Below are 18,319 nucleotides of genomic sequence, written 5' to 3'. Positions count from 1 at the left end.
CTACAAAGTTGGTCAAAAATTAGTAATTGTCTTAGAGAACTAGACCTGAAAAATTTCATTCCTTCCAGGGAAAGGTTGATAATTTCTTTGCAAATTAGATATAAAGCAGAGGTACAGATTCAGCTTTCTGGATACCATCAATCATGCTGGCTGTTGTACATCTATGGGTCATCAAGAAGAGGAAGACAACAAAAATCAAATAACATTATTTTCCTCCTTAATAGACTGCATTCTGAGAATATGAAGCTCAAAGAAAATGCCAAACAATAGCTTCCTAAATACTTTGATAAATACTCAACTATATCTTCTAATAAACTGTATTTCATAAAATGGAGCAAGGAGGGATAAAGAGAAAAGAATATGCAAAAGACAAGAATAAAAGGTTCCACTTTTCAAAAGCACTCAACAAAACTGGTTATGGCTCCTTTTTTATATTGTATAAACATTAAATCATAATTTTATAATAAAGCTTCACAAAGATTTTTGGATTAGGAAAAAAAGTAGTCTTGAATTGATTTCTCATTCAACTAGCTACCCCAGTGATCTGTCAATTTCTAATCTCTAAAAAGAAGAGGAGGAGGAAGAGAAACAAGTGAGTTGTTTGCTTTGTTAGGACCAGTCTGTGCGTGTGTGTGTGCACGTGTGCGTGCTTAGCGGTGAGAGAGAAGGAAGGGACAAAGGGGTAGCAAATGGCTGTCTGAATGAGGAGTTTCTGTTTCAAGAGGCCACCATGTCATTTTTCCCATCATCTGGAATCTGATCATTTTTACCCTTTTCCTTGAAACCTTTCGGTGGTTCCATACTGGTGTCAGGGTAGTTAGCATTTGAAGTCCTTCAAAGGGCTAGTTCTCTTCGACAGGATCAAAAGGGCAACAAGTCTTAGGCCTTGATCAGCCCTTGTCCCCTCTGTCATCTGTCCTCACCCACAATTCTCTATTCAGCTTCCTGGAACATCTAACAATGTGTTGACCAAACCACAAGTTCTCTCATCTCCATAATGCTCCCCTCTCTGCCTGGGTGTGCGTACTCAACTCCTCCTCACCCTGGTGGCATTGTGTTAGGTGCTATTTCTTCCAGGAAGCTTTTCTTGACCACCTAAGCCTTCCTTCTGTGACCCCATGTAACATTTACTCTCTAATCATGGCACTAACCATGGAGTATTGGCATTGCCTGGTTACTCATCTGCAACCTCCGTGAGGGCAAGAATTTTGTGTGTCTCATTCACCACTGCCTCCTCAAAGTGCAGCCCAGTGTCTGGGATGCAACCAGATGATCAAGAAATGTTTACTGAAGTCCTGAGCTATCTTTACATTTTCTTTCTATGACCCTATTTTGTTTTCTGAGTGAATTCCTTAGAGACCTCCTTCAAGATCATTAATAAATCAGCCCTCATATCTTATCTACCAAATTGCCATCTCACAAATTAGCAATATAAAAAACAGGCAAAACCAATCCATGATGTTAGAAATCAAGAGAGTGGTTATCCTGTGGTCAGTGAGGTTACCCTTACAGGAGGGCAGGTGTGGGGGTCGGTGCTTCTGAGGAGCTTGTAATGTTATTTCACTTCCTAACCAGGGTGCTGGTTATACAGGAATACTCACTTTATGCAAATTAATCAAGCTGCAAATTTGCAGTTCGGACACTTTTCTGTAGGTGTTATCCTTCAATCAAATGTTTACTTAAAAAAAAAAAAGGAAAAAAAGAAAAAGCCCAAGTCCTCATTTCTCTCCCCACCCAGACTCCTGGGGCTTTCTTGTTATGCTTCTGCAGTATGTGACTGAGCTGCCAGGTGGTGGTCTTGAAATAAAGCTTGGAAAGGAAAATCCTCCAATGCCTACAGTGTTTTTTCACTGCTGCTAGCACACTGTGTAAGGCCTTACTCCATTTACCACCCAATCTCCTGTGAGTCTTCAACTCAGCGTGTCATTAGAGAGTTGAAACAAACTAGCCATGACTGATATAAATCTCTTCAACTTCAACTTTGTTTTTTTTTCTTTTTTTTCCTTTTTTGAGATAAGAGTCTCATTCTGTCACCCAGACTGGAGTGCAATGGTGCAATCTGAGCTCACTGCAACCTCCGCCTCCTGTGTTCAAGCAATTCTTGTGCCTCAGCTACCAAGTAGTCGGGATTACAGGCGTGCACCACCCTGCCTGGCTAATTTTTGTATTGTTAGTAGAGACAGAGTTTCACCATATTGGCCAGGCTGGTCTCGAACTCCTGACCTCAAGTGATATGCTCGCCTCAGCCTCACACAGTGATGGGATTGCAGACGTGAGCCACTGCACCCAGCCTTCACTTTTGTATCTTATCCATCTTGGCATTCCCCAAAGCACCAGCACAGTTTCTAGATCACAGCACGAATGCAATGACCTCCTATTCCTACTGAATGAAAGGTAGTCATTTCTTTAGTTTGAAATCTTTGGTCACTTTCTTTAATCCAGCTGCATTTATTTCTTTATTTTCTAATTATGATTTCTAATAAGGAAAAATACTGCTGGCTCTAGCAATGTCCTATCTTAGTTCTATTGGTTTTCTCACTTAGAATAGAAATAAGAACTCTAACTTGCTCTACTAAATATGATTGTGCTCATGATTCACTAAGGGATACTGGCCACCTCACAGAGTTTGTAGTTATGATGACTGAGGGTACAGTATCCATTTGGTCAAAAAGGTTCTCAATCATTATAAAACCAGCGGCGTCTATCTCACAAAACTATACAGTCATGAATTGTCAACAACCCTTCCATCACACATGGCCTGTGATCATATCTGAGACATATATGTTATACCTTTTTATACAGAGAATTCTACGGTAGTGAAATAACATTAGACAGTGGAAAGAAATATTCACATTTTAGCAGAATGGTTTACAGGTGTTAAAAACTTTTTTATATATTTGGTGTTATGTGTTTCCACCTATTCAGGCTGCTATAACAAAATACCTCAGAGTAGGTAATTTATAAACAACAGAAATTTATTGCTCATGGTTTTGGAGGCTGGGAATCCCAAGATCAAGACACCAGCAGACTTAGTGTTTAGTGAGGCCTTGTTTTCTGACTCAATGATAACACCTTTTTAGCTGTGTCTTTACATGATGGAAGGTCAAACAGACCCCCTCAAACTTATTTTATAAGGGCACTAATACCATTCATAAGGGCAGAGACCTCATGATCTAATCATCTCCTAAAGGCCTCGCTTCTTAATACTATCACATTGGGGATTAGGTTCCAACGTGTAGATTTTGGGGGTCACCAACATTCAGACCATAGCCTTACACAAATGTTACATGTGACTGTTTACTGAGTACTTAATCTGATTCAGGCATTATGCTAAATTCACAACATACATTTTCTCACTTTCACTCCTATAACAAGCCATTATATGCTTACTATTCTAATCCCCCCAAATCACCCAGGAATAAGCAGAACTTCAAGGAGTTAAGGTTTTCGTCCAAGGTCACAGAGTTAATCATCAGTGAAGTCAAAACTCACATTCTGAACCCAATGCTTCCAAGGCTCCTGCACCAAACCATACACTTTAGTACTTTCTTGTGGTGGATCTAGAATGTCCCCAGTCAGAAGAATGAACTATAACATGGTAGACTGGGCAAATGTGGAAGCCATCTTGCCCTAAACACTCAGACACACTAGATGAAATAGTACAACAAAACAAACATGTTTAAATACAAAAGATCTTACGAGAGAAGACACTAAAAGCTAACTTGTAAATTTACTGCTAAGTGAAAAAAATGGATAATCTGGCACTCTCTGAGGCTCTGAATAGGAAAACCAATATTGCCCATGAGAAATCAAACTTCAAGTCTAAACTACATGCTGCTTAGGAAAAATATGTACTCTAATTATATGGTACACAAATTCCTAAATACAAAAAACTTACATAACAATTATTCCCAGGCTGTCGTTACTAATAGGATACATGATAGAAGCCAAAATGCAAATATATAGTGAAGAAAAACTCAAATTCTATTCTGTTCCCAGATAAATAATATTTAATAGTAAAAATCAATTCACAGTTAAAAATGACAAATACATGAGCCAATAATCTAACATGGAAAAACGCAGAAAGAAGAAAAATGAGGATTGATACTCCTAAAATTTAAACTATTAGAACAATCTTAAAAGGTTTTTTATAATTTGGTACAGAGAACCTAAGACTAAGACTGTATAAAAGAAACATATAGTTTTAAGAGAAGCAAACGAAACATCTAGAAATAAAAAGCTCAATAGATTGTTTCAGCAGCAGACCAGACAGGATCAAAAGGAAATTAGTGAACTGGAATATAAGTTTAAAGAAATTATCCAGAAAAAAGCACATACAAAATAGAAATGAATTTATATCTGGAATCACATCAGTGAAACCTCAGAACATTCGAGAGAGACTGAACACTGTAAAAGCCATCAGAGAAGGGGGAGAGTTCAGACTACCTACAAAGGTACAAGGATAAAAGTGAGAAGACAATGGAATATCTTCAAAATATTTTAATTTTGATGCTATGGAGATAAATCATCACTGTTGAGTACATACTAAATTAGGGATTTTAGACAAAGAATGAGATAATTTATCACTCTCAGATCATTCTTGGAAAAACTTCTAAAGCACTGTAAAACAAAAAGCAATTTAAAAAAAAAAAATCAAAGTGACTATAAACATATAAAAATGCAGGTAAACATGTTATTTACTATAGGCAGCAACAACAGTAATAATTATTTCATGGGTTAAAAACAGTAGAACTAGAAGGTTAGAAAATATTATATGAAAGAGATGGGAGGTAATTCAACTTAACAAAATCTAAGCTTTTGTTTGCTCTGGAGGAGGGAGGAGAGCCTCACCAATTGAAACATGTTAAAAAGGCAAAGAGTAACTACTAAAGGAATAGTGTGTACTTTACATAGAATACCAAAAAAAAAAGGAGAAAACCCAATCAATCCAACTGAAGGGAAAGAAAGGAAGAAAAGAGAGAGAGAGAAAGAGAGAGAGGAAAGAAGGAGGAAGGGAGGGAGGGAGGGAAGGAAGGAAAGAAGGAAAAGAAGGAAGGAAGGAAAAAAAGAAGAAAGGAACAAAGAAACAACATGAGGAATACAGAGCATATAAAATGATGGTAGAAATATTCCAAACTTATTGGTAAGCACCATAAATTTTTAAAGATTAAACTATCAGATAACAGAAATAATAAAAACTTCGAATCCAGCTACATTCTGTTTATAAAACAAAATCCTAGTGCAAAATAATGAAAAAGGGTTGAAAATGGAGGGAAAGGGGAAAACATGGCCAGCAAATATTACCAAAATAGAGCTAATGTACCTCTGCTATTAACAAAGCAAATAGACATTAAGACATAAAGCACTTTCATGTATAAAGAGGGTTATTACATAGTGACAACAGGAATGATTTCTTAGGCAGCTATAATAATCATGAACAGGGATGTCCATGGTAACATAACTTCAAAATATAGAAAGCAAAATGAATTGAATGGCACAAAAACGTCCACAAGCCTGGTGAGAGATTAACTGACATCTAAAATAGACTGAAAATAAAGGTAGGTTTGAAACACAATTTGTATACTTTGTCCAAAGGACACACATTGATCCCTGTGCCCAGCTATTAGATAATATAACTTGCTTTCAAAAACATGTGGACAAGGACTGGAAATACAAAGCAAGTTTCCACAAACACTAAAATAGATGTGTTATACAGACCACAAGGCCATTTAATTAGACTTCAATAATAAAAAGGATGGCCTCAAATCCCATATATTTGGACATTTTAAAACATGATTTAAGCATTGACAGATCAAAAAATGGTAAAAACTAGAAACTCGTTAGAGATGAATAAGAATGAAGGCCTTATATATATATTAAATTTAGAGATGCACTGGAATGCAGAGAGAAATGTATACCTAGACATATATATGCTTATAGGTATATCTATATACATATAAAATGAACCTGAAAACCTAAGCATCAAATACAAAATATTAGAAAATAAAAAACAATGTGAACTCAAGAATCATAGAAGAAAGATAAAACAAACATATCTCTGGCAGTATGAAAAGGGAGAGAGAGGGAAGGAGGCAAGAGGAAAGGGAGCAAGAGGGAGGATCAATTACAAGCTTTAAAAGGGGGCAAAATCACAAATATAGTAACATTTTTAATCAAAAGAAAACACTATCAACAATGCCTGCAATAACCTTGAAAAATGAGGTGAAATAGGCAGTTTTCTAAGAAATATAATCACCAAAACCATTTCAAAAGGAAAAAGAAAATCCAGAAATCTCTAACCACAAAAGAAAGTAATTTCATAGTTGTAAATTTATACACACAAGAAAAAACACACATATACAAATCCCACCAGTCACTAATAGTTTTATAAGTTTTACCAAATCTTCAAGAAACAGATACTGGATTCCATCTTATATAAAATGCTACGGATATTACAGAAAGAGGGAAACTGTAAGTAATTTTGTGGCAATAAAATGACCTTAATAGGAAAGCCAAATGACAGTGCAAGGAAGAAAAAGTATTACCACTCTCCTTTTTGAGCATAAAAACAAAAAGTTCACGGTGTAAGTAAATTGAATTCAGCAATATGTGTAAAATATTATTACTTTTTTTTTTTTTTTTTTTCCTGAGACAGAGTCTAGCTCTGTTGCCAGGCTGGAGTGCAATGCCAAGATAATGGCTTGCTGCAACCTTCACCTCCCGAGTTCAAGCAATTCTCTTGCCTCAACCTCCCAAGTAGCTGGGATTACAGGTGCCTGCCACCATGCCTGGCTAATTTTTGTATTTTTTAGTAGAGGCGGGGTTTCACCATGTTGGCCAGGCTGGTCTCCAACTCCCGACCTCAGGTGATACACCCGCCTTGGCCTCCCAAAGTGCTGAGATTACAGGTGTGAGCCACCGCGCCTGGCCTGTTTATGACAATGAAGGTCTATCCTGAAAAAGCAAGTATATTTTCACATTACACATTCTATATACTATTAATATATAATATATACTACATACAAAGTATGTAATATATACATACTATACATATGTAATATATACTACATATATTATGTCTAATACATACACATATGCATTATATATTTATTTCATGAAAATAAAACCATGACATATACATGATTATAGATATCATGAAATATACAAACAATACATACATATGATATGTATATATAATACATATATTATACATATCAAAACCCTGTCAGAATTCATAGAAATTAATAGCTAATTCCAAAATTAGTATGCAAGAGTAGAGTCAAGAATAACCAAGAAAACTTAGAAGTATTTTATATGTATATATATATATTTCATGATTTAAAATTTTAAAAATATTAATGTAACTTAACATGTTAACAAATTAAGGAAAATTTTTTTGTAATGGATGTAATGTAGAACTTTCTCATGAAATTCAACATCCATTTAGATTTCAACAATAACAATGGCAACAAAAACTCTTACAAAAGTTTTCTTTAGCCTCATAAATTGTTACTACTAAAAATCTACAGCAATTATGGAATTAATAGTGATGGTTGCACAACATTGTGAATATACTTAACGCTCCTGAATTATACACTTTAAAATGGTTCAATGGTAAATTTTATATTCTTTATATTTTATGACAATAAAAAAGTCCTTTAGCAAACATACTTAACATGTAATTATTGGAGGCACTTCCTTTAAATCAGGAATGAGACATGGTTGCCTAATCTCATTGCTTCTATTTAACTATGTGTCAGAAGTATAGTGCAATAAAACAGAAAACAATAATTAAGTATGGAGATTAGAAAGTAAACGTTTCACAAATGATATTATGGTCTATGCAAAAAGTCCAAGAGCATCCATACACAAACAAGTCAATCTCAAAGAGCATTTAGCAGTGTGTTGGATACAATATTCAATATACAGAAATCAGTGATACATTCATATACTAGTACTTACAAATTAGAAAAGTAGTTTTAAATATATACTATTTATGATAGAAGAAAAACTATGGGTATGTAGGTATAAATATATAAAGTTATAAAATTGTATTAAAAGGCATAGAAAAGGCATGTAACTAAAGAGACATACTTAGTTTATTAATGGGAAGTCCAATTATTATAAAAAATAGCAATTATCTTTAAATTGACCTACCACTTACAGAAATTTTAATCAAAACCCTATCAAAATTCATGGAAATGGGCCAGGCACGGTGCCTCACGCCTGTAATCCCAGGACTTTGGGAGACTGAGACGGGTGGATCATGAGGTCAGGAGATCGAGACCATCCTGGCTAAAAAGGTGAAACCCCGTCTCTACTAAAAATACAAAAAAAATTAACCGGGCGTGGTGGCGGGTGCCTGTAATCCCAGCTACTCAGGAGGCTGAGGCTGGAGAATGGCGAGAACCCAGGAGGCGGAGCTTGCAGTGAGCTGAGATTGCGCCACTGTACTCCCAGCCTGGGCGACTGGGCGAGACTCCGTCTCAAAAAAAAAAAAAAAAAAAAAATTCGTGGAAATTAACAAGCTAGTTCCAAAATAAGTATGCAAGAGTAAAGAGCCAAGAATAATTAAGAAAACTTATAAGAAGAATAAGGAAAGGAGCTTGTTCTCCTAAATACCAAGTCATATTATAAAGCTATAATAATTTAAAAGATATGATATTATATATAGGTATTAACAAACCATAAGATCTGGAAACAGATCTGCATATAGGTGGGAACTCAGCCCATGACTAGACTTACTTAAACAAAAAAGAAAGAAAGAAAAATTCTGTGCACTGTGTGCCTGTAGTCCCAGCTACTTGGGAGGCTGAGACAGGAGGATTTCTTGAGCCCAGGAGTTTGAGACCAGCCCAGGCAACATAGTAAGACCCTGTCTCTTAAAAAAATAAATAAAAAAAAAAGGCATCTGTAAAGAGTCAAACCACAGAATAGGAAGAGCCACATACAATGCATACGATTGTAAAGAAATAGTATCCAAAAGAGAAAGAACACCCAAATCAATAAGAATAGATCTAACCACCCATTCGGGAACTGCCCAATTGGAATAAAGAGGTCAGAAACCCCAAATAACCAATAAAACCATTAAAAGAGGCTCAATCTCATTAGCAATCAGGGAAATGCATACTCAATCACCAAGAAACATTTCCAATTTATCAGGTTTGGGTAAATCCTGAAGGCTTCTGCCTTCAGTAAAGATACATAAGGACATTCTCGAACACACAGTTCAAATTGCCAACTGTCAATTGAGAAAGCACCAATAAGAACTTTCTCAAAACATGAACAAACTGACCTACACATATCCTATACTGCAGGATGTATTTTCATGCATTCTGAATGCTTCCCAGCGTTTAGAATATCTTATAAAGCCACGTGGTGTTTCTTCTAAGCTGACAGAAATACTTCCTTACACAAGAGGGCAGCCATGTTTTCTATTGGTGTAACTGTGCCTGCAAGTCACACAGACCTATCTGGGAAAGTTCTGTGCCGAGCAGAAAGGTGTAGGGGGTTAGAGGGTGGGGGAATGGCTTACTTGGAGCAGTCTTCACAAGCAATATTCCCTGTAGTCTCCTTGATGGTGCGCTCGGAGACAAATGCCGGATATTCAGTATCACAAGGCTCCAGGGTCTGTTTCAATTTCTGGGCTGTAGGGATAGGGGGAAAAAAAAGGTAAAGAATGCAAGGCACAGGCTCAATATTGTGACTGGCAGCCCACAGCAACCCAGAACACAGTTCTGCTTCTGCTGCTCTGTGATTTTTCTAGCACAGCATAATGCATTATTTTCTAATTAGTCAAGTGATTTCATCTGCCAAGCAACTCTATAAGCTATAATTCCTCCAACAGTTGTGTTGGCTTGATCAGCTATCATTTATGCATCACAAGAATTCAAATTTCTGGGACAACATCAGTCACCGGGTCTCTGACCTCAGACTTACTCAAACTTAGCAACAACACATATGTATATCTGAATAAATGTATAAGTTATACCATATTATTTAGGGTGAGACAAAGGTCATGATACAATTGCATGGTTTTATTATAGAAAGAAAATTGAAATATGAAATAGTAAAATACGTAATGTCTTTGAAGCACAGCCATGAACCAAATCCTACTATTATGAAGCTCTTTGTCCAATAATATGCCATGTCAATTTTAAAGCACTAAATAACCCTGGTACGTGGATGAGCACATAGTAGGTGCTCAGTAGAGGCTTGGCAGTTGATTGTCCAGTGGGCAAGATCCAAAACCTCACTAGGTCTCAATTTTCTTATTTGTAAATTGAGGATAATCAAGTTCTATCAGAAGTTGATGTGAGAAGTAAATAAAACAATGTATGTTGACTACTTAGTACAGTACCTGAAACATAATGAGTGTTCAGTAAATGTCAAATAATGATAATAATAATAATAGCAACAATAACAAAGATAACAGTATCATTCTAATGAAGCCATTGTGACATTATAACGATGACAATAATGATAGACACTATAGCATAGTGGTTAAGCATGAAGGCTCTGAAGTAAGAGAAGTTTGGAGTACGAATCCCTGCTCTGCCACTTCTAGTGAATCCTCACCGTTCTCATCTGTAAAATGGGGTGAGTACAGGTACTCTTCACAGGAGGTCTACTTGTTAGCATTTCCCCCAAGAGAACGCTTATAGATTTCCAATACCACAGTTTGTACAAAGCCTTCAGTTATTGTTTTTGTAGGAAAAAAAAATGTATTTACATTTACAATTCCAAAATTGAATAGGATTTTAACATAACTGTGTGTGAACAAAGTCTCATGTTACATTCCAAATATAACTGGTTGGTGGGCAGAACTACAGGGAGATGTTTTGTCCACTGTCCATATGGGATGCTGCTGGCACTAAGTGAGCCATCAGTGCTACTGCACAAAAAACAACTGTGGGGTAACAACCAAACACTTGTGGGGTGATCAGGAAGCGATTCTAAGCATTTGTAGTATCCTAACATGATGGTTTCTTATATGTAGGCTTTTCACTGAGGTTTAACTATTTTGAGGAAATTGGTTGAGGGTTTGGGGTTGGAGCACAATGCATTTAATCTTTATTACTTAAAACAAAAGGAAGTAGACTCTTCATCAGCTCTTTCACTCAGAATATAGAATTTTCAGTAACTGATCGCTGACATTAAGGGGAAATGATCGTTCTGAGGAATAAATGAACAAAAGCATGTACAGCTCTTAGCAGACTGAAGCATGCACGCACTTTTGCCCACCTACATGCATACACACAGCCTTCATGAAATGCTACTCATTAGCAAGTGTTACCATCCACAGGCCAGAGGCTGGCTAGTTTTGTAGCAGCTAAAAGCACCAATTCCAGGCAATGAATCCTGCCACTGCTGTGCGACAGCAGGTGAGCTTTTAATCGTTTTACACCTTAGTGTCCTCATCAGCTAAATGGGAATAGCAGTACCAAGCTTGTGTGGTTGTTTGAGAATCAAATGAATTACATGGACAGTAGCTGTCATGCTGTGAGTCCTGCTTAAGTGTATGTTTTTACCACCATCGTGACTCCTGCTGTACTTGTGCTATTTCATGGAGTCAGGCTTTTTGAACCATCACTTTTTGGTAGAAAAGGCAAGCAAATGGCTGCCTCTCTGACTCCTGACTCCACTGATTGTACAGTGCTGGTAGTCATTCTCCAGAAAGGCCAGGTTCCAAACACTGTCCCTTTGTCCCCAAGATGCTAGCTCATTGGACGGAACATTAAATGCCTGCTGAATACAAGAATGACTCTCCTGAATAGTGTTTTCAAACATAAAATAGAATACGATGGGCCAAAAAATGTGAGAATCTCTGTCCCTTATGACACACTTCTTTCTTGCCTTTCAGGTGGAGGGTAAGGTGAATTTTAGGTGCTCCAGGCCCAACAGTAACAACACAGAAGAGCCACGTGGTGGGAACATCAGTCTCTTCCCAAATATTTTTCAGTGCCTCTGTTTTGTAAGGAGGACATCTTTGTTTGACAGTAGGGAGTTTCTACCACCTTTCTATCTTTTACACTCCTTCCTTTCATTTGCTCTCCTCTCCCTTTAAGCTGAAGAGGCCAAACACAAAGCTCATAGGATCTGGCTAAAATTTGGTTACACTTTTTATTTTCATGGTTCTTATTTTCACAACTGATTTCTCTGTATGGCAAATTATTCTGGTTTTCAGTTTATAAAACTTTCTTTTCATAGTTAAATTATTTGAATTTAAAAAAGTGAGTCCGTTGAAACGAAATAAAGATTTAAGTATACAATAGCTTAGGTTATAAGTGGAAGTGGCACAAGCATGCAGACGGAATATAAAAACCTAATGATGGCATAACAGCTAAATTTATGGAGAAATTGCTGCGTTCCAGATGCTGTCCTGCTTAATATGTATTAATTTGTTTAATAGTAAAATATGACAAAATTAAAAAATAAACTATGAGGAATGAACAGTTGTTATCTGTTTTGCAGATGGTGAATGGAGGAAAAAGAACGAGGGTAAATTGCCCAAATTCATCCACTGAGTATGTGGCAGAACCAAAATTTGACCTTGGGCTGTCTGGCTCCAGCGTGTGTATGTTTAACTGCTCTGTGAAGTTTGGCCAATGAAAAAAAATAAGAAAGGTCTTTGGGTCAGGCTGAGATAGGCAGCACACGTGATTTGAATAAGCCTGATAATTGCACCATCTCTAATTCTAATTGTCTGGGCCCAGTTACAATGGAATGGGTCCAGTACTCTCAATGGTGAGACTCATTTGGCTCTGATCCTTTCTGGGGATGAAATTCTTTTTCCTTTGACAATCGTAGGGCACTCCATGCTGATATAGTGATAAACCGTTGGGTCTATTTGCAGCACGACTATTGGCTGGAAGTTGCTTGATGTGCTTTTGGGAAACGTGAATTATCCTATAAAGCCATGGTCACATTTAATTTAAATAACATGGCTAGCACGTACTTTGTCTAGAGTGCTATGGAAAACACCACATATATGTGCAGTCACTATTATTTATCTATGGAGTTTCAAACCAATAACCGAGGCTGCTTGCAATCTACTGGATACTATTTTTGTTGTTGTTGTTGGAGACAACAGTCTCACTCTGTCCCCCAGTCTGGAGTACAGTGGTGTGATCTCGGCTCACTGTAACCTCCGCCTCCCGGGTTCAAATGATTGTCCTGCCTTAGCCTCCCAAGTAGCTGGGATTACAGGCATGCACCACCATGCTTGGCTAGTTTTTTTGTATTTTTAGTAGAGACAGGGGTTTCACCATGTTGGCTATCCTGGCCTCAGTGATCCGCCCATCTTGGCCTCCCAAAGTGCTGGGATTACAGGTGTGAGCCACCATGCCTGGCCCTATTGGATACTGTTTTAAGTCTTAGGCACTCAGAACTCACATCTTACAAAGCTGTAGGTAGTCAAGGATCACTGAGCTCAGTTTGGCTGACTCCTTCTTTTTCCAGAAGGGAAAAATGAGGTTCCAGAAGCAGACACTGCCTGCCGTGGGTCCCACAGAGAATGACTCATCACAATCATCATTAACTCACACAGCAAACCACCACCACCTTCACCATCAATCTTAACTATGCACTTACTACATGCCAAACCCTGTGCCAGGCCCTTAGCATGGGCAAAATCCTCATCACCACAGAATAAGCAAGTCCTTGCTACTGTCCCATTTTGCAGATGAAGAAACTAAAGCTCAGAAATGAAGACACTCGCCCAAGGTCACACTGCAGTGAGTGATGGGGTCCAGATTGAGCCTGGCCCTCACATCCTGGAGCCCACACTGCTGTGCCTCCTGTCCCAGTTACGCCGATGTCACCATGACCTATCACCCACTCACAATGAAGCACCCAAGGGAGCATCCGCACAAGTGAATTTCTTTACTTTTCCCTTAGCAACAAATGTCCCTGATGAGAATAACTGACTTGGGTTCACAGTAATTATGTGCAGACAATTGGCAATGAATAGATTTGCCATTTGAAAAGCCTTCCTCTTCTTTTGTTTCTGTGAATGCACCCCTGTTCACAACCGGGTGCCAGCAAGCTCTGTTCTCTTTGTGCAACTTCACCAAAATGATACCTTTGTGATAATCAAGCAGAAATGGGCTTCCACAGTCCCCTTCATTAAGGAAATGGAGCAGATAAACAGTGTAATTATGGATTCCATTTTTAACTAAAACAAAGATGTATGTCTCAGCTCAGGGTCTTTATCTAGTGAGGGAATGGTAAATTTAGAATGAAGAAACCTTGCAAGCCAATAGCATATGGTGCCTGACACATTTCCCTCCTTATGCCGGGTCTGGGATTTATATTTACATTTAATAAGATATCCCAATGACAGCAATCCTGTGGATGAATGAGTTCACCTTTGCTTCTTTTCATTTCTTCATCCATAAAATGGAAAAAGTCATATGATGCCCAGCAGAGGGCTGTCGGCTGGAATGAGACAATTCCAGTGCAGTAGCTGCGGCTCTCGCTGTCATCATTAGCTGAGGGAGGTCTTGGCTTAGGTCTGAGTCCATTGCCTCTTAGCTGTCTGACTTAGGTGCTTCAGAGAGGCTTGGCAGGAAATTCTAGCAGTCCCCACCTCTCAGGTATGTTGAACGGATCTGAAGATAATCTATGTGCCAGCTCTCTGGAAATGGCAAAGCACTTATGTAGCAGCACACCATGCATCAACGATGCAATTAGGTGACAAGGTCTCTCTGTAGTCTGTGGAAAGGAGGCCTCACAGTCTGGCAGTGGAGTCAGAGGACATGCTGAAATGATCTATTCAGGGTCCTTTCTACAAAGCTCCTTAAGACAGAAAATAGAGAACTAAAGCACCATATTATTCCTTTCAGCTGAAAACTGGACCACTTTTGGTCCAGCTGGGGTGGGGGTGGCGAAATCGCAGAATGGGAGCCTTCACAAGTTATCTCTCAACATCGCGGGTGCAGAGATCACACCCTGCTCCCTCAGTCACTGTCCCCTACTCTGCACCCCTCAGTCGGGGCCAGGGTTTCTCAACAGTGGCACTATTGATATTTTGAGTGGGATATTTCTTTGTTATGGGGGCTGTCTTGTGTGTTGCAGGATATTTAGCTGCATCCCTGGCCTCTAGCTACCAGATTCTAGTAAGAACCCTCCCTCCCATGCTGTGACAGCAGACATGTCTCCAGTCATTCCCCTGGAAGGCAAAACTGCCCCCATTTGAAAACCACTGTTCTAGGCAAAGATCATAGTGAATGGCATTCAGTAACAATTCTAGAATCCATAGGACCAAAATAACAGTATGGCTAGATGTCTGTGGTGGCAGGTCACGGAAAAGAGAAACAGGTCAAGGTGAGGATGAGGGAAGTGGGAGTGAATGCAGACACGAAGAGAAGGGAACGTCCTCCCTAGGTATGAAGAAGAATGCCAAAAAGTAAACCACTGAAAATAACAAGCTTGCTGCCCTCAGCCCTGTGCAAACTCCTAAGAAATAACCAGACATCTCAGTTAAAAAAACCACCGCCACCACCCAAAGCATGAGCGCCCACCCACCATGCATGGCGTACTTGCACAAGGGCTTGGCATGCATTGCTTAATCCACTTCTCACAGCCACATTATGTCTATTGTTTCCTCTGCTGACAAACGGAACCAAAGCCGAGAGAGACCAAGTGACTTGCCCAGAACCTCACAGCAAGCAAGAAGCAGAGAAAGGCTACCCAGGGTTCCTAACCACTAAGTTCAAAAGCTGCTATGGCCTCTGAGAGCTCACAGTTTGATTCAGAGGGAGAGGGGATTTGTCTCCAGGTCACTGGTGCCACAGAGAGAGCAGCCATTTAACCAACTTGCAACCCATTTTCTTGGCCTCTATTGATTTTCTTATTTTAAAAAAATATCATTTATCTCTCTTCACTCCTATTAGTAAAACTGTGGAAAAGTGAGTCAAATAAGAAAAGCAAATGGTAAAAGATAGCCAAGTGTCCATTTAGTAGGTCCCTCCTCATCTTTCTTTTTTCAAATCATGTGCAATTTCAACAAAAGCAAGTTGACACTACAGGTAAAATTTCCTTTCGGGGACAAGACAGTCCTCTTTGCCTAACTCATATGTTGGTGTTTGTTTATTGACTCCCTATTTCCCATACCAACTGCTGACCCTAATTAGCTCCCTATCTCCTTCCTCCCACCATTTTATGTGTTTTTGTGTATATACAGTTTTGTATCTTGGGCTTTGTCTTGTTTTGTTATAATTTCATGAGCATTTCTTAATTTCATCAAAAAGTTTTCAGAAACAGAATAAATTGTCTTTCTGTGGATGGGCTGCAATTTATTTTAAAACAGCCTTTATTGTTAGACATTTAAATGTTACCAGTATTTGCAATTATAAATTCCCTGGTGATGATCATCCTATCATAGAAACCTTTGTTCCCATCCAGGTTTATGTCCTCAGGCTAATTTATACAAGTGGGATTTGAGGCAGTCACTGTCACTCAGTACCCAACCCAGCAGGGAGGGACAAGAACTGAGTCCAAGCCCTGGGGGTCACCAGACCAATGTGCGTGTGTGTGGATGCAAGCAGAGCACAGGGGCCCTGTTCCACTGGGCTGTCAGTGTCCCAGGGCAGAGCCAAGCCTGGACAGGCATGGATTAGGCTCCCAGTTATCAGAGAGTGAACTATGCAGGCATCAGCAGGGGCAGGACTCACTCAGCAGATTCTGCTCCATCTCATGTTCTAAGCAGAAATCAGAGAGTTCTTGGATTCCAGCAATATGAGTCTATTTGTAAGTTACAAAGCCATGACTATAGTGACCCTAATGGTCTGCTTAGCACCAGAAAGATTTGTTAGGATATTGAATCAGCAAAGATAAAGCACCTACTGTGTGCTCAGCACCAGTTAGATGTTAAGAGAGAACAATATTTAAAACATAGCTCCTACCATCAAGAAATGCTAGGTTAGTGCAAAACACACACAGTGAGGCAATAATGTTAAAGAAGACATAGGATAACGCATGAGCTGACTGGGGCAGGAGCAAGAAGAAAATGTTCATTCTGCCTGAGGGAGTTGAGGGAATCCTCACAGACTGGGATCTTAAGGGAAAGGAAAGGGAATGTTAGATTAAAATAGATCCAGCATCTGGGGAAATGCTGATATGTGACTAATCAATCTCTTTTTTAAAAGACAGATAGTTAGAAATAATAAGAATGGTAATAGCCTACTAGTCCCTGGCCTCCCAGGTAGGAAAATGAACATGAATGCATGAAGGCAAGAAAGAACAGAGTGTATCTGAGAAACAGCGAGTGAGTGGGCAGACCTGGGGCAGACTGCTGGAGCCAGCGTTCATTAAGGATCACTGGATTTGTAGGCAATCATCATCACTGTCATGGTCGTAGTGTCACCACTGTTATAATTACAGATACTTTCTTTTATTTATTGATTTGCCTTCCAACTTTTATTGTAGGTGTGGAGGGTACATGTGCAGGTTTTTTACATGGGTCAACTGCATGTCTTGAGGGTTTGGTGTACAGATTATTTCAGCATCCTGGTAGTCAGCGAAGTACCCAATGGGTCGTTTTTCCATCCTCACCCTCCTCCCACCCTCCACCTCAATTAGGCCCCAGTGTCTGTTTTCCCTTCTTTGTGTCCATGTTTACTCAATGTTTACCTTACTTATACGTGAGAACATGCGGTATTGCTACTATTTTTTGAGGACTTATGTTTCAGTCACTGTGGTCAGCACGTAACATGATTTCTCATAGCATTAAACACACATGCACACAGACACACAGACTCACTTCCTAAGATAAATATTATTTTCCCCACTGTGCTTAGCAAAGGGAAACTGAGCCTTGGAGACAGATCAGCTGACATGCCCAAGGTCAACCTTGAGCCGGGACTGAAACCTATTCTGATCTAACTCCACAACCCATGCCTCCAAGAGTCTCTACTAATTACACCCTCCTCAAATCATCAAAGGTATTTGAGGAGGGAGAGGAATGTCATCAGATTTATGTTCTATGAGGGTAACTGTGAAAATGAAAATAGAATGTCTAATCATTCATTTAGCCTGAGACACAGGCAGTGTGTCTGTCTCTCTTCTATTTCGACATTGCCCATGAGCTTTCTGAAGAATTTACCTGTGCAATGTATGACCTCAAAGCCTTAGTTAAGGAAACAGGTCAAGATGTACATTCAACATGGGCTGAATGAAGCCTGTGGAATTCTGTGTCAGACTAGATAGCACAGCACTTAGCACATAGGGTGTCTTTTTGCTGACAGAGCTGAAAAATCATCACTTTGTCCTCGGGAATTTTCTGAGCCAGCACATCCCTGATGAAAAGTAGCCGATG

At 39.0% G+C, this 18,319-nt stretch overlaps 1 protein-coding gene across 5 annotated transcripts in view; it reads right to left on the bottom strand.

The window, feature by feature from the left end:
• LOC105480634 (calcium voltage-gated channel auxiliary subunit alpha2delta 3) overlaps window positions 1–18,319 on the bottom strand; it is a 932,903-nt gene that overhangs the window by 41,639 nt on the left and 872,945 nt on the right. For all 5 annotated transcript variants that reach the window (XR_011620085.1, XM_071091908.1, XM_071091909.1 and 2 more), the window contains one exon: window positions 9,536–9,647. Coding sequence is in view for 4 of the 5 variants with exons in the window: in XM_071091908.1 (XP_070948009.1) it covers window positions 9,536–9,647 (112 nt within the window). In the remaining variant the exon portion in view is untranslated. The remainder of the gene's footprint in view (window positions 1–9,535; window positions 9,648–18,319) is intronic.

Source organism: Macaca nemestrina, chromosome 2 (assembly GCF_043159975.1).
Source record: "Macaca nemestrina isolate mMacNem1 chromosome 2, mMacNem.hap1, whole genome shotgun sequence".
Taxonomy (NCBI): Eukaryota; Metazoa; Chordata; class Mammalia; order Primates; family Cercopithecidae; genus Macaca; species Macaca nemestrina.
Note: the sequence above shows the minus strand (reverse complement) of the source record. Positions and strands in the feature narration are given on the sequence as shown.